The sequence below is a fragment of the Sinocyclocheilus anshuiensis genome, unplaced genomic scaffold, assembly GCF_001515605.1.
Source record: "Sinocyclocheilus anshuiensis isolate Anshui unplaced genomic scaffold, SAMN03320099.WGS_v1.1 scaffold1003, whole genome shotgun sequence".
NCBI classification, from domain to species: domain Eukaryota; kingdom Metazoa; phylum Chordata; class Actinopteri; order Cypriniformes; family Cyprinidae; genus Sinocyclocheilus; species Sinocyclocheilus anshuiensis.
In genome coordinates this window covers 1,954,093-1,978,484 of record NW_015542495.1, presented here as the reverse complement: position 1 = coordinate 1,978,484, position 24,392 = coordinate 1,954,093, and the positions used below count along the sequence as shown (strand labels likewise).

At 36.7% G+C, this 24,392-nt stretch overlaps 1 protein-coding gene and 1 long non-coding RNA gene across 3 annotated transcripts in view; one reads left to right on the top strand and one right to left on the bottom strand.

Moving 5' to 3' along the window:
• Positions 1-902: 902 nt before the first annotated feature.
• Positions 903-19,356, bottom strand: LOC107694194 (uncharacterized). Its single transcript, XR_001634829.1, has 4 exons — positions 19,269-19,356; positions 9,411-9,416; positions 8,591-8,596; positions 903-914 (listed from the first exon to the last, which is right to left on the bottom strand). It is a non-coding gene; the product is annotated as an uncharacterized LOC107694194 (long non-coding RNA).
• LOC107694190 (lysine-specific demethylase 7A-like) overlaps positions 13,503-24,392 on the top strand; it is a 28,924-nt gene continuing 18,034 nt past the window's right edge. Inside the window, exon 1 of one of the 2 annotated variants that reach the window (XM_016493828.1) lies at positions 13,503-13,606. In XM_016493828.1, the coding sequence (XP_016349314.1) occupies positions 13,509-13,606 (98 nt within the window). In that variant the 5' untranslated portion in view covers positions 13,503-13,508. Of the gene's footprint in view, positions 13,648-24,392 lie in introns of both variants that reach the window. The other variant, XM_016493829.1, reaches the window with a different exon arrangement.

Sequence of the window (24,392 nt, the reverse complement as noted above, 5' to 3'; positions counted from 1 at the left end):
CCTTGAGACCGGGTTGATAGATCATGACATTAGATCAATTTTTGTGTCACAACTCAAATGTAAAAGCACTTAGATGGAGATAATTTAATTTAAACCTCAATAGCCAAGATGTTGATCAAGATGAAAAGTGTGATTAATTTCTGCAATTAGTTCTCTGCAATTAATGACCTGTTTCAGTGATTTGTTTGAATGTCACCTAAAATGTTATTTTTCATATATTAAATGTTTCTTCCTTCAGCTCTTTCGCTTTATATTAATACTTAATTAGTATATTAATTAATTTTAATATTTGTAAGAATACGAATAATTTTTTAACTAAATTGAACCAATTTTATTTCTTGGTTTAAACGGTAAACCACAATCATGGTTAATTTGACAACCATCACCTTAGATCAAATTCTAAAATATTGAGTTATATATTTAATACTGTGAAAAGATCAAAAAAGTATTAAGACATATATCCCTTAAAGGGATAGTTCACCCAAAAAATGAAAATTTTGTCACGATTTACTCAGCCTCATTTCGTTCCAAACCTGTACGAGTTTTTTTCTTATGCTGGACATAAAAGAAGATATTTTGAAGAATGCTGGTAATCAAACAGTTGATGGTCCCCATTGACTTAGTATTTCTTTCTCTACTGTGGAAGTCGATGGGGACCAACAACTGTTTGGTTCTTCAAAATTCTTCAGTATCTTCTTTTGTGCTCAACATGTTCATGAACTGTTCCTTTAATGCAAAGTAATCGAATGCATACAAGTATTCTCAGACCTGGCAAAACCGTTTTCTGCCGTTTTCTACTGTACTGAATAATCAGTTGCATGTTATTTCAGATTGTTATGCTTTTCGTGGAAAGCATGAAATTTTATTATTTCCGATTGTCATGCAGGTTTCTATGATGCTAATTTTACAAGTAGCTGCTGAGCAGAGCAAATTCTGCCTCTGGACAATGTTGCCAGATGCTCTGCTTACAAATATTTTAGACTTATTTTCCACTCTCTGAGTCATTATGGTTTCAGTTTCCTCTATCATTATTCAATAAACACTTCCTGAAGAAAATCGGACTATAAGAAGTCAGCGCTTCAGGAAGTGACTCCCACTGAAAGAGCTCTAACGTTTAACTAATCATATGATAGCCTCATCTGAAAATTGAATTGTATTACAGCTATAAATTTCCTCCACCCTAGACCTGCTAAGATTGCACAATCAATAACAATGCACTTAAATTGTGACTATGTTTTTACAAGGAAGAATAGGGCGGCATGCATTATTCCTTTGCATACTGGGTAAATTAACGTGGGACAACGCCACATTTCTCTGATTAGTCTGGTTGGCTGGAATGAAAGCGTATTGGCTAAACATTCGGCGAGCTGTTATGAATCCGCCCTGTCCAAACATCCTGCTGTTTTATATGCTTCCTGGGGCCAGAGGTCATTGCAGACAGGCATGACCAATCATCATGTAAATCTGGATCTGAGCGGGGCCTGTCATCCACACAGTGCAATTCAATTACGTTTTATTTACTGAAGAAGGATGCATGTTGACTTCAGTTGATGAATTGAATTTTTATGGACAAGGTTAACAACACACTTTCCAGATTTGAAAAAAAACAAAAACTGCAAAATACATTCCAGCACCAGTATAAGTTTGTCTTTGTTTAAATAAATAAGTATATATTATAAATGAATCTTGATTGAATATGTACACAATTGCAAAATTTAGCATATACTGTGTCCTAACAATCAAAGATAAATATGCATTATTAGGAGTACAATTAGTAATTTTAACAAACCCCTAACCCTAAATATTAAACACTGGAGAATAGCTCACACATTAATCATTCTGTGAAGTTTGTGATATAGACATGAATGATGATACCTCAAATTATATATATTTATTGAAGAGATTCATGCTGTAACATTTCTAATCAATCAGACTTGTAAATTTTTCTGAACAACAATAAAATGAGCAAAAACTAAATCTCCTAGACTTACATTAAAAGAGAAGCCTGATATGTGAAATAATAGTTCATACTCCTTGAGTAAAAAACACTACAATTTTATTGAGACCCAAACTAAACAAAAATATGGAATTTGCTGATATTTATATTGCCGAAATGTGAGATGAAATTCTGATACCTTATGTCATTCAATGAAATCTTAGTATAGCGGACTATTTACATAAAATGTGTGTAAATATCTTAAATTAATGTCTAAGATTATATTTAAATCAGATGACAGAAGGCATGCATTTTGATGTTGATAATTTAGAGACCTTAGAAAATTTTTATCAAATATGATAGCATAGGCTTCATAAAGGTTTAATATGTCTGCACACTTTCCATACTTAATGCATGCCAAGAGTGAGTTCATATTTATGAAATACATGGGGGAGAAACATTTTACAGCTTGTATTTTGAATTTCACAGTTATTTCATGCACAAGATGCTTAACATGAACCATTCCACTATGTATCACAGCTCAGGCCTGAATGGATTCCAGGAAAGGAAATTTATTATAAAATTTTGTATGCATATTTTATGCATCCAAAATAATGCATACGTATATATACAAGTAGTAGTAATTTCCCATTCCTGCTGATAGTGTTCTGTAATCAAATACTCTGGAATGCCGTGAACACAGATAAGTGAACTGATACTGATTTTTGGGACGGAAACTGATTTGGATGTTCAGAACCTGGCTAATAAAGACTGATTGCATGGTGAACAGTGTGTACTTTGAATGCAAGTAAATATCATTTGTAATTCCAGATATTCACTTAAGTACCACCTTTTAAGAGTTCCAGGTAAGACCTGGTTAGATAAGACTGCAGCCAGCAGATGGACTGGATCATGTATCCATTTACATGAGGCCTTGGTTCTTTACTGGAAAACCTCATTGTGCCATTACCTCATTTGCTGATGAAAGGTTCAAACAGTGTTCGAGGCCACTTTGAGAATCCCGGGAAATGGGTTCATTACGGCAAAACAGGCTGGCCAATCAACCTCACACGATTACAAACATATGTGACCAGTCCAAACCTGAGCTGAAAAAAGTGGTATTATCTATGGACATGGATATGGAATTTCCAGAATCCCACACTCAGTCCACGTTTAATCTTGAATGTAGTTTCCCCAAATATAAAGCAAAATTCACAACCATACCTTTTTGCATATTCAGGTGTACACTGCTGCAATTGATTATGATACAGGAGAACCAATGATGCTTCCCATTATTGCTATGGTGTGCATGTCTTAATGCACCACATTTGAATGCCTATAGAAACAAAACGGGGAATAAATAATAACAGAATAGTAAGTTTTGGTCAACTATCCCGCTTCAAATGTGTTCAATCCTTAAAGCTAATTTGTTAAAGGCGCATAATTACGTCTCCAAGACATTTACCAGTTTTAATTACTTAAAAGGTTCTGAGCTATATAACTGTCGCTGGTGTTGAGTTGCTCATGAAAAGAGGAAATGACATCATTCATCAGGACAAAAGAAGAAAATCTTTCACTCTTTCTCTTAGTCTTTTTCTCTGTTGCAAATTGTTATATATGCGTATACCATATTAATTTGTTTACATACTTGATGTTTAAAACATTGTTCAGTTATACTTGATATACTTGTACATTATATTTAATACACTTAATGTGAGAAGGACAATGAAATATTAATTTGACATTTAGCTTTGGTTATTTAACTCAAATAATTTTTGTTTAACGCATAATTTCTTTTTTTTTTTCACAAAAATTAGTTGATTGATGATTGATGATTGCCATTAGCATGCATTCAAACAAATCAAATTTGTTTGAAATCAAGCATCGATGACAGGAACAGACCCCTGATTTATAATATTTTCGATATAGCATTACATGAAACGTTTTTCTTAAGAGAACATCAGTTAGTAATAGTCTAAAACTAGTAATATCAGTAATATTCTCATTACTATGTAACTTCAAGTTCACCTGTGCATTCACTGTATTGTCTGTGCAAATGTAGCTTGTAATATGTTTATTTTTCTGAATATAGCTAACTGATGTCATCTAGGAAACATTTGAGTCAGCAAATTAACTATAAAAGTTGTTCAGTTTACTAGTTCATTGTTTGCAGCTCAAGCAAATCAATCTTCAGCTATTTTTAACTTGGATTATTTCAACTCTTCCTTCTGTTTTCCCCCTGTAGTTTTCCTCTAAAAAAACATTGTTAATGCATTATTAATCCTGCAGGATGTATTTAATCAAAATAATTTAATTATCAACATAATGCATATATTTTGTCTTCATTATCGTCAATGAAATCACAAAATCCCTCGTCAGCAAACATTTTGGTCAGTAATTTTCTTGACAGAATTACCACTGAATGGCTCATTAACCAACAGACCATGTTAACATAATGCTGTTTTAGCATCTGGTGCATTTGTCAGCTGTTGTCTACAGTATGATCTCTCTCATCTAACCATGACTAAATTCATTAAGACTGTGATTTGCTGCTCTGCTTAACTGAACCACACACACACTTAGGCTACCAGCGTATATCATACAAAAATGCATCAGCTTGTGTTCTCCATATGCAGATTGACCCATCAACACATGCACAACAGATCATATAATTAGTCTTTTACAGCCTCAGCATCTTGCTGACTTACGACGCCCTTAATGTACATGGCAGCATGTTAATGGATATTGACTCTACAGATGCACTTTCATATGATTTATTCAGCTATCAGTAGAAAAAAATGCTTGTAATTCTGGCTGGTTATAGTGCGCATGTGAGACATACGACACATTAAGGTCTGTTTTTAGCAGCTTGGGAATATCCTTTGAATCCACAAGATTTCAAACTGCAGATTTTAAAGATTGGCGATGGGATGTCAATTAGAGATGAGATCATTGTATGCGTATCCATTGATCATATTGTAAATCAGTGGAGGCACTTGACGTGGGTGTTCAGTGGCATGCTGAGTAAGCATGGTTGGGCTCTGCAGCCTATAGAGCCAGCAGGGCTCCCTGGGGCCCAATCCAGCCTTTCACAGCCAGTTTAGCACTAAATACATAATGGCACAGCCTATGGTGACCTGCCACTCGTAGGCTGTTTATGTGGTATGTTTGGGTTTTGCCTACCCTTGCAGTGAATAGAAATGATAGACAATAGCACTGCTCCAAAACTAATATTGTATGTAACACTGTCATTATGCTAAAATACCTTCTTTTGGCCCAAATGATAACATGTATACATGTTGGATGAATTCCAGAATGCATTGCAATGATCAGGAATGAGATATAATAAATGTTAATTAAAAATATATGTAGATTTCATTCATTTCTACAGAGGCCCGCACATGACGTGGCAGGAAAAAAACACAAATTCATGATGATAGAATTCAGTCAAAGCACATTAGTTCAATCATGGCCACTATTTAAATAAAATGAGGGAATGAATAAGCTAAATTATTTAACTAATTGGTGTAACATGGAGACAATTTAACCAAAATGAGGAAATATGTGTATATTCCTAAATATAAGATATATGTATATAGGAAATATATGTATATTCCGACATGTCATGATCAGTCAGAGAGCAATTTTGATCTTATATATAGCAGTGTGGCTGTATTTTGCAGTTGTGATTTTGCTTTTCATAATTACATCTTTATAACTCACAATGTGACTATATCTCGCAGTCACGACTTTATATATCGCAATGTGACGGTGTCTTCCGGTTTCTACTTCATTTCTCATAATTGCGACTTTATAACTCACAAAGTGAATTTTATAGTTGTGGCTTTATTTCACACAATTGACCCTTCACAAAGACCCCACTCCCTTCATTACTGTTGCTATGTCCGACAGTTATATCACAAAATAAACATGAATGAACATCGCAAGGTGTCTTTTTTCAACTGTAGAAAGACGTCAATACACACTGTTTTTCAAGTTCAAGAACGTTTATCTGCTCTCCTGTCTGGTTTGTTTGTTGAGCAAAAATGGCAGATTTGGCGTTATGATTGGTCAGATCGCCTGTCAATCAAACTCCCTGCGAATGGTCTATCCATCTATTTTCCAAACAGCTTTTTCTAGGTAGGATAGCAGGGATGCTGAAGCCTACCATTTTGGGTCATAAACAGCAAAACACTCTAGACCCTGGATTTTAAACTTTGTCTCACAATTAGATTTTTATTATTATTATTCTGAGGTGGAAACATACTTCCATACACAGCTGCTGTTTATGTAGAGTGTTCCAAAATTAGTCACTTATTTTTATTCACTTAGATGTATGTCTGTTAAGATGCTAGCCACTCTATATCGGTTTTTCACACCCCTGAAGAAACTTCCTGTTTCTTTTTCCTTTTTTCTCACTCTGCATACACACTTTCTTGGACACTATTTCTAAATCAAACTCTCTTCTCTAACACCATCCCCTGAGACTTCCTCTCTAATGTTCTCGTTCCGCTATGTGTGTTTATATGGGCACACAATGCACATTTAATGTAAGATGTGGTGGTCAGACAAACAAGAAAAGAAATAGAGCCTATTGACTATTGGCCGGTGAGTAATTTAATGATTAATTATAATGTAAACAAAGCAAAGATTATAATGGAAATCAGCCAACCTTTCAACACAGAGGGCATTCATTCATAACCGAGTGGCCACGTGCCACCCTCTGTGCATGAATCACTGATGACCAGCCAACAGTGTTGACTCCAAACCCCTTTGACCCAAGAGAACTACTCACATTTTAATGGAAAGTCATAATTACCATTGCCAGTGTGGATTCACAAAGTAGGTTTCCCTCTTTACAGCCTTAAAGAATAGTTCACCCAAAAATCACCATTTACTCACCCTTGTTCCAAACCGTATTATTTGCTTCCTTCTGTGGAAAACTAGGTATATTTAGCAAAATCTTCAACAAGGGACTGTCAAGCTCCAAAAAACACTGTAAAACTAGCCCATACAACTTTATGCACTATATTTGAAGTCTTACGAAGCCATATGTTAGCTTTATGTGAGTAAAAAGACCAGAATTTAAGTCATTCACAAAATCCTGGCTTGCACTAGGGCTCTCAAATTTAATTTGTGCTTTTTTGCATATTCAAATGTGGTGCATTGATACAAGATACATGAAAACTAATAATACTTAACTGACGTCGAATCTTGTGCATTGTGTCTGTATACAAGTCTGAATATGTTCAAGTACAAATTCAATTTTAGAGCTAGAGCAGAAAGAACAGTTTTCAGTGAATAATGCCAGAGAACTATTGTATGATTTGAAATAATGTTCAAATGTCATATACTGCTTTCATGGTGATTTTATGTTGCTTTTTTTATCTTGACCACAGGTCACAATCCACTTTCATTGTATGGAAAAGAGCAGTGTGAACATTCTGCTAAATATCTCCTTTCATTTTCCACAAAAAAAAAATGGACTGGTTTAAAACAATATGAGGGTGAATTTTCATTATTTAAGCCTCTAACCCTTATATGAGGTTGCAGGTTAATTGTTCTATATTGTGTGTGAGTAGTGCTGTATGTAGTATTATATTATTTATATATTGTGTGATAGTGTGATTTTTGGTGAATTGTACTGAATCCAATTAGGGTCAATTTGACCCCATCATAACAATCCTACCCAGATTTTTGACCAAATGGCACAAATAGGTAATACAGAAACTGTTTTTCTTCATCTTCTTCTTCACATGGAGTCAAAATATTTTCATTATTTAAGCCTCTAACCCTTATATGAGGTTGCAGGTTAATTGTTCTATATTGTGTGTGAGTAGTGCTGTATGTAGTATTATATTATTTATATATTGTGTGATAGTGTGATTTTTGGTGAATTGTACTGAATCCAATTAGGGTCAATTTGACCCCCATCATAACAATCCTACCCAGATTTTTGACCAAATGGCACAAATAGGTAATACAGAAACTGTTTTTCTCCATCTTCTTCTTCACATGGAGTCAAAATATCTGCAGATTCTTGTTTTTTCAGATCTGCAGATTCTTGTTTGTTTTGATCTAACATTTTCAATTATTTAACACTACTACGCAACATACTATATTCTGGATATGTGGTGCAGGCAATGATTTGGCACAGTGGTCATCTTTGCCGCTCTGTTAATTGTTTGTGACGTCTGTTCAACCCTAGACCTTAGTGATTGTGGGTCTGGACCTTTTTGTCTGCTGCTTAACTTATTTAATCAACAGGCCAAGGGTTTACAACAACAACTATTTCACTGAGTCAACCAAGACTCACCCAAGACCTCACTTTACAGGCCCCAGGCACGGCACACTCACAGACGCACACACACGTGGAACTTAGTAGTCATCTGGAACGCATTGCAGTTACTTCATTCTTGACATCTTTTTTTTTGTGCTTCCCGGCCCCATGCTCCTGTTGTCATTGTATAAGTGATACACCACTCACTGAGCTCAAGATGGAAAACACAATCACGCCGCAACATTAGCACTGATAACAGTAATGTCAGCAGAGGAGTTATTACTGAGAGAGCAGCATGCTGCATCGCTGCACGTCTGGACCTCTGCCATAGCCACTGTCAGAAAAGTTAACGCTCCGGTCTGTAAACCATTAACTATGAACTTTAAAATTCCAGAGCCAGACGTTTGACTGTCGGCAAAGTCTGTTTTACTTTACAGCTTCGTCTGGCCTTAACCTGCCTTTTTAGATGATCAATGACAAATAAGAGTGTCCACAATGAAGAGGGAAATTCTTTCAAAAGCTATATTAAAACACATTTTTTCTTAGAAATGCACACTTTGCATTCGTGTTAGTGTCAGATGGTTTTGAGAGATGATTTTTGTTTTGCCATTTAAAAAAAAAATTCAAATTTTTACGCATGTTGTGTTCACTTGTGTTATCTTTTACTAATATTTAAATTTGTTTGATGATCTGAAACATTAAAGTCTAAATTTCTTTTAAAAAAAAAGAAATCAGGAAGGGGGCCAACACTTTTTCACACCACTGTAGATGTCATGTGGTGTAACCATGAAATAAAAAATAACACATTTTCTTTACAGATCGAATACAACTGAGTTTACACATCTTAATATTTAAAAATAAAAAGGTTTTTGATATATTTTTCATGGTAAAAATTATTTGTATTTATTGATTTGTTTATTTATTTATTACAAATATCATGAATTATTAATTCAGTAATATTAACAGTTTGGTTAGTTGCTCCACTTGAAATTTTTGAAGAGATTTATTAACCTTGACACATAGTCATTCTTTTTCCTGTTTGTTTCTGCATATTGATTGAATCTCATGACTTTGTTGGTTGTACCACATGACTTTTTTTTTTCTCTAAGTAATGATAAAACATGCAAAACTGCTCCCATTTTTTCTTAATTAGTTTTTTTCTCTTAATTAAGATATCAGGAGAGTAGTAGCAACCTGAAACTGTTGATTTTATGCCCCCAGAAAGATTTCATTTGTTGTATTTTAGTTTATTGGCTAATAAAAAAAATATAGCTATTGAAAATGGCTACTGGCTAATGAAATAGCTAATGGAAAATATAGCTACATTATGTCTAATATATTTACAACTACTACTATTAATAATTTTATGCCAGTATGCTACTTTTAGAGCTCTTCTCTTACAATATGCTTACAATAGATTTATATTGCTATAATCACATGGGTGCAAATGTGGCATACGAGAAAACATCATACCTAAAATATAATCGGTGAAGACAGTAATATCGAGGTCAGGGAAACTCGCCAGACACTTTTGGTGAGATAAATATGTGCACTTGTCCACAGAGACCCATAAGACAGATAGAGAGCCATTAGAGAGGAGAAATACACCACTTATCTACAAGTAATGTGTTGATACACACCACTACCTGCAGGGATATAGGGCTCAGATTAGGTTTTCCAGCTGTTTAGATACATCAGAAGAGGAAATGAGGTCAAATATGTTTTATTAAGTGTTAAAATTATCACAATCCTACGCATCTTTTTTTTAATATAAGAAGCTAATCTACACATATTTACTAATTATGGATATGTGAGTCTTTAATGAGTGTTAAAGGACTGTATCCAGTCAACAAAACACTTCAAGGTGGAGCCATGGGATACGGCCTGTCAGCACATCTATAGACAGACCGTTCCTGTGATGTAATGGAAGAGTGTTTAACTTGTTATAGTATATATCTGTGTTAAATGATTTACTGTAATGTATAATATGCAGTTAGTGTTGTTTGCTTCTGCGCATAAACATTAAATATAAAATAATTATAAAATGTCATGTAATGTTCTTGCATCATTTTAGCCGTTAACTATTCTTTTTTTTTTTAATTCTTTTCTTTAGCAGTGTCTGTAGTACATCAAACTAATGTGTTATGTGTTTCTCAACCTTAGTTTGGTGAATATGTGAATCATCTGTGGTGAAAAGAATGTGTTTGGTTTGAAAATAGAAATGGCAGACAGTTCAGGGGAAAAAAAGCATTTGTCTGTCCTTGTATGAATAGAAATGGACTCTATGGAAAGGATATAACGAATTAAATAATATTACATGGTGAATGTATGATCTATTTTGATGACAAATGCATAAACTAAAACAGAAGGGTAATTTTATGGATAAACAGACAGCAGCGTCAGTAGAACAAATCAGCTTTCAAAAGACATCCACCAGTTTACTTTTAAAACCTGATAAATTAATAAATAACATATCCACAAACTAAATGGACAACAAGACACGGGACAGTGTGCACAATCCGGGCAAGAATGTGAAACGAACGAAAACCCTTCCCAATGACAATACACACGAAACCAAATCAGAACGCACTCTTAGCGACATCTAGTGGTCACTGAGAGAACAACATGCATTTAGAACGGCATGAAAATAAAGCAGTTCATTCCAAATTAATTTCAATGCTGCTAAATGCAGATATTTACTTACAAAATATACATCACAATGACCTAAGTGAGCACATCCACAGTCCTAGGCCTATCGCTCATGTCCTCAGTGTCTCTGTACTGAATGGTGACTGTGATGGTACTCTCAGAATCATGATTGTCCCCCTGGGGGTCAGTGGAGTCTTCTGCTTTGAGGCTCTGTGTCATCTCGGCCCTCCTCATCCTCTGAATCTGTTGTATATTAAAATGTTATATTACTTGTTTTCCCTGACCAACAAGCATCACTATGAGCATCACTCCCACCTGGTGTTTGATGGACGTGGATGTTATTTCACTTACCGTGGTAAAGAAAATCAAGCAATTCTTGGATGAACAAAAGCTCTCGCTCCGTCAGGGGCTGTTCTGCGAAATTCCTGTAATCACTCATTTCAAATGAAAAATAATTACCAAAATCATTGCTGGTGAAAATTCAGGTGAGCTGATCCAGCAGCTAATATTCCAACAACTTTTATTCATAACCAAACATTCTTAAATATCAACATGCTGAGACTCAAAGAAAAACAGTTATACACACTGATCTATAATAGAGAAGAGAGTCATTATATATAGATCAGTGGTTATACAGTATTTCTAGTACTACAGTTAGGATTTAAATAATAATAATAATGATAATTGACAATATTACCACAGTAAGCAGATACAATAATAGCCATTTAACCATAATTCTTTCTTTCTGTCTTTCTTTCTTTCTTAATCAATTAATTATTAAATTTTGAAATAATGAACTAGACCATACCTCATATCTATGCGATGCCTTATGCATTCATAATCGTTAGTGTTACTCTGACGTCATAATAATGTACTTGTGGTGTGGCACATAAAGTCAATTAATGCAGGCTTATCATTATAAGTAAATAACATCGTCACATTCATCCATCCAACGCTAGATGACGCATACGTCTACCAAATGTTGTGCGAATCTTTCGCTGTCACCATGTCCTGTAAATGTCACATTGTGAAGTTAATATGGATCCCTCCGCGCCAAATTATTCTTGAAACCATTAAAACTGCTCAGCTACTTCATGAAGACTTGGGAAACATCATGACATCTTTCATTATTTCACCCTTTTCATTTAGATCTTACAGTATCATGGCCTATTTGTGTTCATTTTGTCATTTGATATTTTATTTTACATAAAGCAATACTTTTTATGTTGTTTATTTGTATTTTATCAGTGTTATGGAAACATTGTATTACATTCTAAAATGTATATGTTTGTATGTATGTATGTATTCATAATATATTTGTAATTATTTATGTTTAATATTGCCGTTTAATAATAATAATGTTAATTTTTATTTTTATTTGTTTATTTTTTCATTATATTAAATGAAATAGCATTTCAACAACTGAAATAGCATCCTGATGATCCGACGATAGCTGCTCGGATCTCAGCATGTCTAACAGACATTTCTTTTTGGATGACGGATTTTTTCTATTCTATCTACTTGTTTTTCTTTGTATGTGTGTGTATAATATATATATATATATATATATATATATATATACACCTTGCTACGTGTACTGCGTTAGGCTAACCGAGACTTGCCATTTGCACTTATATATTGTTGCTCTTTTGTTAGTTTTGACTGCTTTTATTGTCCTCATTTGTAAGTCGCTTTGGATAAAAGCGTCTGCTAAATGACTAAATGTAAATGTAAATGAAAAAGGCCTAATAATATGTAAGTGTTGATATTTGTGTAATATTTTCCTATTTTGTTTGTACAGCCATGACAATAAAACACTTTAAAAAAGAATATTTGCCCAGTGATATCAGCCTGTGTGTATGTGTGTGTGTTTAGTCGGTGTGATTTTGCGTAGCCCCTCCCCCAGGCTACAATCTGCTGCGCATGTCACAGAACGCCGCTGATCACGTTGTGCACGTGCAGCACGCTGATTTTGTTGTTTTATGACTATTTATTTATGAATAAAGCGTGAAGTGTTGCTTTTGATATTTAAATAGTATATATTATGGAGTACAAAGAGTAAACTGACAAAGTTTGTGATTCCGTAGTAGTAATAAAATCTTATTTACAGTACATAATATATATAGCACTTATATATATTATTAGCACTTGCATACCATTGCTCTTTATTGATTTTGATTACTTCCATTGTCCTCATTTGTAAGTCGCTTTGGATAAAACCGTCTGCTAAATGACTAAATGTAAATATAATATACAGCTGCTTTACTTTTATTGTCTCGCCTCGGGCTCTGCTCTGTGTGTCATTTGACATGATCATCATGTTTGTAGGTCAGTGACCTGGTGTTTTCGAATCAGAAAAATAAAAACTCAAAACCCTAATAATGTTTTTAACAGCAGTTCAGTGTATGAATTGAATTTTATTGTGAAAAGTAGTACGCCTACAGTCTTCATTCATCGAAACCTCCAAGTGTTCGTGATTGAGCTCATGTCTGCAGTGGCAGAAGGCGCTGGTGTCGGCACTGGTCGGATTTCCCTTCGGCAATTTCCGTTTATGTTAACCACGCCCCTATTTCCCTTCGGGAGTTTCCGCGGACGTTAATCACGCCCCTACAGTGCTCAGCGTTGTTTAGGGACATTAGGAAGATGGCGGCTGCCCCGCTCTACTGTGTCTGCCGGCAGCCCTATGATGTTAACCGGTTTATGATCGAATGCGACATTTGTAAAGACTGGTTCCACGGCAGGTATGGAAATTATGGCCTCCTTAACGGATGTGGATCGGTTGGTATGTACAGGCCGCCTTGCCACGGGGGTATTTTGGCTGTAAATCAGGGGTGTCATGTGAAAGTGCTGGTGACGTTCGATGGGGTTATTTAAATATGACGGTGCGAGATCACGCTCGACTTGAATGTGATTTGAGCGTTATTGATCGATTTCTGTCAAATGTTTTTGTGATAAATGTGTACAGGGAACTTTTAAGACAACCTGTCTCCCACAATCCTTCCCTCAGGATTGAATTTTTCTGCTTTCCTTTAGAAGTGAGCTGCCAAACGCCACATGGCTCATATGTATGTGTTATGAAACTAGACATTTAAATCGTCTGTCTGCTTGAGCTTGACGTGCTTGGCTGAACTTAGAGAAAAAGGATGTTTCTCGCTTTATAAAACTCGGATTGAACGCAAAAATTATGCATTTTATGATTTATATGGTCATTAGCCGAAAGTTTACATCTTTGCTTTGAGACTTGCCTCAGCTGAGTGAGTTTCTTTACAAATATTGATCAAGGTAGTATAGTTTATTGAACTACAATAAAATGTGTGTGTATATATATATATATATATATATATATATATATATATATATATATATATATATTAGTTAATATGTAATAAACAGAATTGCGTTTTGACAGGTATGCATATACTGTGTATGTATTTATGATAATCATGTCTGATCGTGCCATACTGTTCTCTCGTGTCACATTGTTTATGTGGCAAGACAAATGATGCAATATGAGCATTTCTAGTGCTTGGCAGAACAGGTATTTTTCTGATAAGTAGATACACAACCAAAACCATATCCATCTTGGCATGCCACAATTTTTGGCATATTGCCAAAAGTAGCTGCCTTTAAGCTTCAGGACAGAATCTTATCTGTAAATGAGCCAGGGCTGAGCTTCCCTTCCTGTCTTGTGAAGTAACCGCCAGTACACAGTGAGCGGTTGTGCGGGTGTTGAGAATTAAGTCTTGCGTGACTTTGTGGAGCTGCCAGATTCCCCAAACCCTGTGAGAGTGCGAGACAAAGATTGGAGCCTTTGCAGGCCAGAAGAAGAAGTGAAGGGAACGAGTGCGATTCTGCAGCGTCAGTGATGCACAAAACTGTTACCACATGCTCTGTGTCACTTCGCTCCAGATTGACGAGACTCAATCTTCCCAAAATCAGAGATGTGAAACTTCTCGTCTCACCGGAAAGTGTTGCAGATTGAGGATGTCTGTCTGAATGCACGTGAGGTGAATGTCTGAACCTGTGAATCAGTTACTTTAAAAGAGACTGTGAATCTAACCCTGAGGGCATCATGAGATGTTACGCTTAGTTCTCTTTAGAAGACATTTCATCTGGAGAGTTATAGCAGGTCGAGATTTGTTTAACGAGACCCTAGCTCTTTGAGGGTTACAGGTGAGTTTAGGTGGCCACAGATCTGCTGATTGATGGAGCTGCAAGGTCAATACGCAGTAAAGAGCTCAGGTTGAGACCATCTTTTGTGCTTTTCAGACTGAAAATAAACAAATTCTGAGTGTCGTCAAAGAGGCCAGTTAACCCTTAGTTTCAATTGGAAACTTCAAGAATGCATTGGTTTATTTAGGCTTGGTGTTTCACCATTGGTCCACCTGAGCTTTGTCTTAAAATTAAACTCCTCTTGAAGTTGAAATGAAAATTCACCCAACCTACAAAGTTATTAATATTATTATGAACAAACATAACTTGGAACTTCCGGTGAAATGACAGACTTTACTCTAGTGACGTATGCCAGACTTCTCCAGTCATTTAGCCTGATTAAACTCCTCCCCTTTCTTACAATCAACTTCAGATCTGCCTCGATCTAATCAACAACCCTTTTTTAAAGGGTTTATTTTCCCTTTGTTTTATTGAGATATACATTAGAAAATACTCGCCACTACTTCTCTCATTGGCATGTTTTGTTATGTACTCATAAAATGGCAGTATAGTGTAAGAATTAGTTAGGTGTTACAAAAACTTTTAGCAAGAATTGGGCTAGAAATATTGGATGTATAGGGGGAGGATCCCTAAGCAAGAAAGGCTTAGGGTCACATAGGGTCAGCAGATGCGTGCATGGACACCCTATCTAGCCTTACTCTCCCAAATACAGACTTGTTTGGCTCTGAATTGCTCATAGTTGGGAATCCTTCTGCATTATACAAAGAATGGCTTGACACTGGCCTAAACTTGACTCTTTCTTGCTGTTTGTGGATCATTCTTAAAAATGTATCTGCCACAACAAAGTGCCTAACTTGAATGTGTGCACTCTTGACAAGCTTGATGAGCTTGCGAGAGAAAGAGGGCAAGTAAAGGCAATGTTAAAATACTTTCCCTCCTCTGGTCCCTGGGTTTGTGAGGATGTTTTGGTGTTCGACTCATTATGTCTCATTAAATCCTAAATCTGCTTCTGAGTCTCAACAAAAGCCTAGTGTGAGTCGCTTCCAGACCTAAGACGCCCTGAAGATTAGTGTTGACTTACCAGGGCCTGGTTTGTTGACCCCTGCCTGCTCTGTTGAGGGTTAATCCAATGAAATGGTCAGGTTTATTTGTTACGGAAGTATACAGACAATAAGTTAGATTTTATGTAACATATTTAAATAAAACGCTTAAATTGTCACTATTTAGTTGGTAGTTTCTATTTGATTTTCACTATTGGCACTGTCCAAGGTAGTAATGTGGGCGCTCCACAGATCCGATGGAGTATGAAATCTGTTGTTCTACTCAAGTCCAAATCATACTCCGGTTTTTATGAGTACACACTGTACTTTGGGCTTTAGGCCATGGTTACAGTTTATTTGTTTTTGGCCACTAGAGAAAGTTAATCAGAGGGTTCCTGACTAATACTTTCTTGCTTTCTGTGCCTTTGGTTCTCTGGTGGGTAGTTAATCAGTTACTCAGGTGACAGAAAGGCTGACTCAACTCCAGGCATGTGGCACACTGACCTGGTTCACATGGTGTTATGAAACTAAGACAGGGAGATAAATGGAGCAGTTGGTATATAAAAAAGCATTATGGGAAGGATGGCTAAACTCCGTGACAAAATGAATGTAATAAGATGAAGATTGTTTAATGAGCCAGGCATAATGTGAATGAAGCCGGGTTAATGGAAAAGTGGAGAAGTAAGATCTAGGTGTAGCTGTTCTTCATCACCACTAGGCAAAACACATACAATCAACATTCACAATGAAAATGTTATTTTTGGCTCATACCAAAAAGTTTATAACCTGATTTTTTTATTTTTCTTGTACAGTCGGTGCTCAAATAGCTTTTAGATGGTTATGGCATTGTTGTGCCGTTCACATGGACTGATCTCATAAATGCTATTATTCTAAAATGACTTTGAAGCATTATGGGATTGTGTGTTCATAGTGCATAGTAGGAGCCTGTTTGGTTGTATGGAACAAGTACAGCTTTTATATTTCCCTTAAGCTGATTGAATTGTGTTGGTCTTTAACTGCTGAGAACTTCAGTTCATTCATCAACTGTGTGACAGGATCTGAGTGCTCTGTTCTCTCCCTCATTGTCTGGTTCACGTAGGAGGGAAGCGGAGGAGGAGAGTGGGTGTAGAGTCATTCATCCTTAAACCTTTCCTCCCCCATCTGCTCGTGTGTCATCGCATGTCTGGCTGTGATACCCAGGTGACTTTATCGCAGCATGAGCTGGAGTCACGGCACTGCTTCAAGCCATCTCATTTGGAGACTGAGATTTTATTCCAAGTGAATCATAGGGATAATAGACAAAAATCTGATTAATTCTTCAGGCTTTGAATTGTTAATCTAATGGTTTCAGACCACAGTTGTACGGATCCACACTGTAATCTCTCCCGAACTTTACTGACAATATCAAATTAACTGTTTTAAAGGTAACTGTTGCCATCTGTCATAATGTCTGACAGATGATCTTTTCTAATGATGGTCTACAGACACCTGCGTGTATCAAATAATATGGTAAAAACATTAATTGAGAGGATTTTTTTACATAATTTTCTATTAAAAACCACATGCAGTGGAAGAATTTTTGTCAGCATCAATTTTAAAAGCATTTCAGTGTCTGAAAAAAAGCTGCATTTTGGGTTGCAGTTGGAAAAATGTCTATGAGTATGGGATAACTGATTCCGATAATGGACCATATAGACATAAAATGACACTGTAAAATTCTTGCCAACAGAAGCTGAATAGTGTTGATGGTATTGACCTGATTATAAAGGAGATTAAGCCAAGTAACAGCACCAGCTAGACCTCGTCTGGGACGACAGCAGCTTTCTGCTTCCTGGTTGTACTTAGTTTTTCTTGCTGTTTCCTGCAATAATGAGGAGATCAAAGCTGAGACAGCAGCACATTCAATCCTCTGCCTGTGTTCAAAGGCTGTCTTCTCTTTGAGGAGAATCACCTTTCTGCTCAAGTCCCCTGCTGATTTTAACAGCCCCATATAGCATAGTATCCACTCTTGATGTTAACTCTATTCTGATGGCGAGAAAGGAAGAGAGAGCCAAAGCGTTTACTGCAGCAATATTAGAACTCAAATAAGACTTTATCTGGAAGAGTTAAACTGCTCTTGTGATACATGATTGCAGCAATATCCCGTAATCTTCAGAACATGTGTCTATGTACAGCTTCTTCATTACCAGCAAATACCGCAAGCGAAATCAAAGATGTCATTTTGAACAAAATCAAACCAAAACGAAGATATTTTCGGTAGTTTGAAACTGATTGCCAATTGCAGAGCTGGTGCAGGCATATCCACATTGCACCTATCAAACGCTTTCTTAACATCTGTTTTCTCACCAATGTCGTTTTTGTTTTTATTTTGTTATTCAGAGGAAAGCACACAACAGATTTTTATATATTCATCAGGATGAACAGCTGCTTGGGTATTTCTAAGCAAAGAACGTTAAAATAAAAAAATTGTCATAGCAAAGTCGGAATTGACCCTTTTTTTTTTCTTTTTTTTAAATAGCCTTTGTGCACATAAAATGCATTGCACAAATTCGACCATCTGGGTTGTGCTGTTCTGTTGTAAATAGCGTCTCCCTGACATGGCTGCATCAACACTACTGCTGTTCCTGAAACCACGCCGCATTTCTTTGCGTGCACATTTGGGCGGCATTATGCTAATATTTCCACATAGTGACTTAGACATGTGGGGGCGTGTTAGAATGAACCGTTTTAACTTTTATAAAGAATATCTCTTTGAATTTGAGACTTTAGTCTTTGCAACTTTACAGATCTTCTTTATGCACCAAGAGCTTGTAACACTTCAAAGAGAAAGGAAAACTTGAAATCGCATCATATGACCCCTTTAAACTATCACTGCTTTCAGCTATTTCAGTCCCCTTCAGAGGTTCTGTGGACTATAGCATTGTATCTCCAAATTGAAGATTCAAGAAAGACCTTAAAAGGTTTACTTCACCCAAAAATGAAAATTCTGTCATTAATTACTCACCCTCATGTCGTTACAAACCTGTAAGACCTTCGTTCATCTTTAGAACACAAATTAAGATATTTTTGATGAAATCCGAGAGCTTTTTGCCCCTCCATAGACAGCAAGGGAACTACCACGGTCAAGGCACAGAAAGGTAGTAAAAACATCATTAAAATGGTTAAAGGGCACCTGTTATGCAAAATCCACTGTGTGTTGGCAGTGTCTGAACACAACCACCCTACAATGATAAAAATCCACCCACTCCTCATTTTTTAAATCCCCTTTAAACCAAGTCAGTCTCACTAGGCCTGCCGTTTTGATTCTCATGCAGTGTGACGTCACATTGCGTAGAGCCGGGCCACAGGGGTTGATTGACAGCCCTGCATTGCTACAGTTTCCGCTCTCAGCGGTTGTACGCTGTCCTCCATTTTCTCCGCGCTCGAGCAGCTGTAACGTCAACAATGTCTCGCAAGCAATCCCAATGCTCTGTTTGGATGTAAGACTGAACATAAGAGTCTTCATTTTCTCCCAACATCTGAGCTGCTGAGGACGCTGTGGATTACTTTCATTTTTCAAGGTAATGCGCCTCAAAATCTACCTAAATACGTGTATCACTCCAGACTCCTTTGTGAATATCATGTCATTATAGTGCTTAGCGTTTTAACTGTATTTGTGTGCATACATTAAGTATTTTTAACTGATCAGCGCCGCACTTGTGAGATTAGTTTGTGCCGTTCGAAGCGCGAGATTCGTTCGGTAGCGCAGTCGCGGGGCTCTGTTACGTCGCTCTGTTTTGTCCCACTTTCAGTGCATTTGGCTTCCCATATGTACAGCTAAACACCGGTTCTCTCGCTCTCAGTTATGTTGCTTCTGCCGGCTGTTTATTGCTGTGGATATGCAATGCAGAGAGACGTATACGCGACGCCCTCTTCTGGAGACGGGGCGGCAATATGCAGCTCATTTGCATTTAAAGCGATACACTCCAAAACAGCTCTTTTTTAGACACACCCCAAAAATGACATTTTCCAGCTGTTATAATAAATGATCTGTTGGATATTTTGGGTTGAAACTTCACAGACACATTCTGGTGACACCCAAGACCAATATTACATCTTGTAAAAAGGGGCATAATAGGTGCCCTTTAATGTGACATCAGTGGTTCAACTTTTGTTTTAATGAAGCTCCGAGAATACATTTTGTGTGCAAAGAAAACCAAAAAAGTCTTAATTTGTGTTCTGAAGATGAATGAAGGTCTTGCGGGTTTGGAACAACATGAGGGTGAGTAATAAATAACAGAATTTTCATTTTTGGGTGAACTATCCCTTTAAGGGCACCATTTGGGTCAGGGCAACAATATATACGATGCAATGCCTCATAGACTTTTGGGTGGTAGTCCGCTGTGAAGTCTGCACCAGTGTGGCCGCAGAAAAAGAGTGTATCAAGGGTGCATAGTTGCTGCACATTTGCGCTCTTCTGAATCATAAATTGATAAATGGGACACACTATGGTTTTGTGGACTTAACAGACATATACAAGAGAAGACCACAAGACCGCAAGTGCAGAATTTGAATGAGGGGCTAAGTTCAAGTAGGGGTGTGCGATATTGACAAAAAATTATATCTCTATATTTTATGGGATTTTATCGATAACGATAATTAGACAATATTTTGCTGAGTGTGTTATTGTGCTGGTACCTTAAGGACTGCCGAAGACAGCTGACTCCTAATGTTTTAATATTCTTCATATTCTGTGTGGTGGTCAGTTCATACTGATAGAAATTAATCTTTTCCAATAAGTTTAAACTGATTTTTGCATTTTATGGGCATTTTTACCTTTATAAAGCCATTTTTTCTAAAAGTGTCCATTATCTTTTGAGTCAAATTCTTACATTTAATCAGGGAATTAGAATAATAAGACATTTGGGCTGTTACCAAGCAAATTAAATCAACACAGAAGCTGCATCTGAAGTGGCATTTAGATGTATTTACACACATGTATTTTGTTTAATGCAAGACATGAATGCATTTAACCTGCAATTACAAATGCATAAATAATGTTTTAATATATTAAACATAAAATGTTGAAAACTGATATTTGAAATGATTTAAAACGTGAAAAAAATCACAAAAAAAAGAAAAGAAAGAAAAAGCCGAAATTTGAAATTAAAACCGCCAGCAGGTGGCAGCAAATCACTGTTAATAAGTGAGTCATTGCGATTGAACCGAATCATTTAAACGGTTGATTCATTCAAGAATGAAATACCGTCATGTTGGTCAGAGACACAAAACGGAATTATTTTTGTTGGCGAAATAGAGCAAAAACAAGCAATATGGTGTCTAAAACGTAAGTCTCTTAATTAACTTATTGTTTATTGAATTCAATGTCACATTTGTAATAATGGTAATTTTTGGAGAAAAACGGCACTCTTCGTGTGAAATTGAATAACTATATGAAGTGGTATAAATATATAAATTTTCTGCCATGTCTTGAATTTGTGATCATTCTAAATGCATTTTAATAGACTGAATCATGCAGTGAAAGAAAACACACTAAATGCGCACACGCGCTAGTCTAGACTTCGCATAATGTATGCGTGCGTTCTGTAGGGATGTTTTGAATGGTTTTTGCAAAATACTCGATAATGTCAAATCGCACATCGTTAAAACAACAATTACGATATTATCGCAGACGATATATATCGCACACCCCTAAGTTCAGGTGTTGTTGTGTTCAGATAAAAAGCTCAATTTATGTTTTGTAACAAATTTTGTTGAATGAGTATTGCGGTTGTTTCTGTCTCCCCCCCCATTTAGTATTGTAGTGTTCTTGCTTGACTAGAAAGACGCTGATATATGTAAGTGACAGGAGAAGTAGAGCAAATATCACAGTAGGCTTCAGTAAACGCGTCTGTGTGAGTGTCAGCACTTTTCTGTGTTTTCCTGTGTGGCCCCAGTTGTTTGACTCATCTCAGCATCAGTAAATCTCTTGCCGCTGGACTGTCAAAACTCAGCTAGCTGATTTCACATGGTTGGCAGCGTGACTCTGAAACGACCCTCTGGAATGTGTGTTTGTGTGGGTGGCTGAGCGCTATGGTTGTGGTTGTGGTTTGGCTTGTTTGGCGAGGTGATTTGGCCTGTGGTTTGAGTGACATGGATGGTGGTGGAAATCCCACAATTGTGACGCAGCGCCCTGTTGAATGTATCATCACCCACCCACACAATGTTTGACGTACACAGAGGTAAACAATGTACAATTTTGTAGTGTTTTCTGAAACGGTCAGAGGATGACACCATTGTCTCTACATCATTGACATTTACTCAGAATAAAACCTCACTAGTCATGTAGCACCAGTAGTGTCTGCAAACAACCCGTTCATCGGCTGACCCACTTTAGTATATAATAGAGTAATGTGGTGGTTTTTGGTCATACATTAATTTTGTTTATACTATGTCCATATGATGAAAGGTGTGGTTCTTTCTTCACATCTGCTTCATGAAACTTTTGGATTGTACTGTTTTATTGTGAATTTTATGTTTGGTTACACTAGGGGTGGGCGATATACCGGTAGACACGATTAACCAGTAGAAACTTATCATTTGCATGTTTTTATGCATTGCAGTTTAAAAACAAGTGATTTTAAGCTGTTTAAATGCAGTCAGCACAGCAGCAAAAGGGAACTCATTTCGCTACGTGCGCATGCACGTCAAGACGGTGCTCACAGAGTACTAGTATAAAGTATTTAACAGAGATATTTTGCCGCTTTATAGACCTTGAACGGTTAAATGCACACACTTGTATGTGTCAAAATGCCCGTCTTTGCAGGTATCTTTCTAAACAAAGTGTTTTAGGTCTTAAGTGAAAGCAAACAGCTGAGAAAGAAAACACATGTATAACAGTATATTGGATCCGGGCAGCTCTTAAAGTGACAGCAGTATAATATTTCTGCTGTCTGTCATTTATGTTAAGCAAACGACAAAAGAGAAAATGTCTCGCTGCTCTTGACTAAATCACTTTTGTAACTTTAATAAGAAGAAATATATAGGCTATTTAAAGGGGTCATCGGATGCGACATGCACTTTTACAACTTGTTTGAACTAGGGCTGCACGATTAATCGCATGCGATATTTAACGCGGCTGATTACAGAACCGGCTTTCTGACAAGATGCGCGTTAAATATCGCATGCGATTAATCGTGCAGCCCTAGTTTGAACTGAAATGTGTGTTGGCAGTGTGTGTACACAACCACCCTATAATGATAAAGATCCACCCAGTGGGTATTTTCTAATCTCGTTAAATAATTTCCCCTTTCTCAAATCAAGCCATTCTCAGATGCCTGTCTGTGTGACGTCACACAGACCCAGGCCCTACCACGATTGTTGATTGACAGTAGCGTTTTACCTTAGACCCGCCCCGAGTGAGCTGTCATCAGTCCTCCATTGTTTTACCGCCGGAGCAGATGTAGACAAGAATGTCTCCTAAGCGATTGAGGCGTTCTGTTGTTGGATGTGATAATTAACATAGCAGTCATCATACTCCCGACATCTGAGCTGCTGACGACGCAGTGGATTACCTTTGTTTTTGAAGGGATCTGCCTAAATGCATCTATCTTCGTGCGAATCATTCGTGATCCAGCCTCACCTACAGAAGAAGTGAGTAAAAGGTTCTTTTATAAAGTTCTTTTTTTATCCGCGGCTAAAGTAAACAGTCTCATGAGAACGGCTGGTCACCCCACGGAAGAGAGGGGCGGGGTCAGCAGAGCTCATTAGCATATAAAGGAACATGGACTAAAACGGCTTGCAGAAAACAGAGCTGATTTGGCGAGGTAAAAAGGGTGTTGTTTTACGCTACCATTGACAAATTTTAACCAAAGTATGTTATAGACTTTTCATTAAGACCCTAAAGAATCATATCAACTCTGATGCATCCCGGGCATCCGATGACCCCTTTAATTTACACAGTGAAGATTATGCAGTGTTTTTATACATTTGATTACTTTAAACAATGTATGTAGAATTTATTATTTATTTATTCTACTGTAGTTTGTAGGGTTTTTTTTGTCCTATTGCTTGTAATTAGTTTCTTATTCTATTTAGTTGTCCTCAGTGAGTTTTTTTTATTTTTTATTTTGGTTAGTATTAGTTTTTTGTGGTAATGACACTGGTGACAAGAATTAAAGGGGTCATATGCTGCTAAAAAGAACATTATTTTGTGTATTTGGTGTAATGAAATGTGTTTATGCGGTTTAAGGTTCAAAAAACACATTATTTTCCACATACTGTACATTATTGTTTCTCCTCTATGCCCCGCCTTTCTGAAACGCGTCGATTTTTA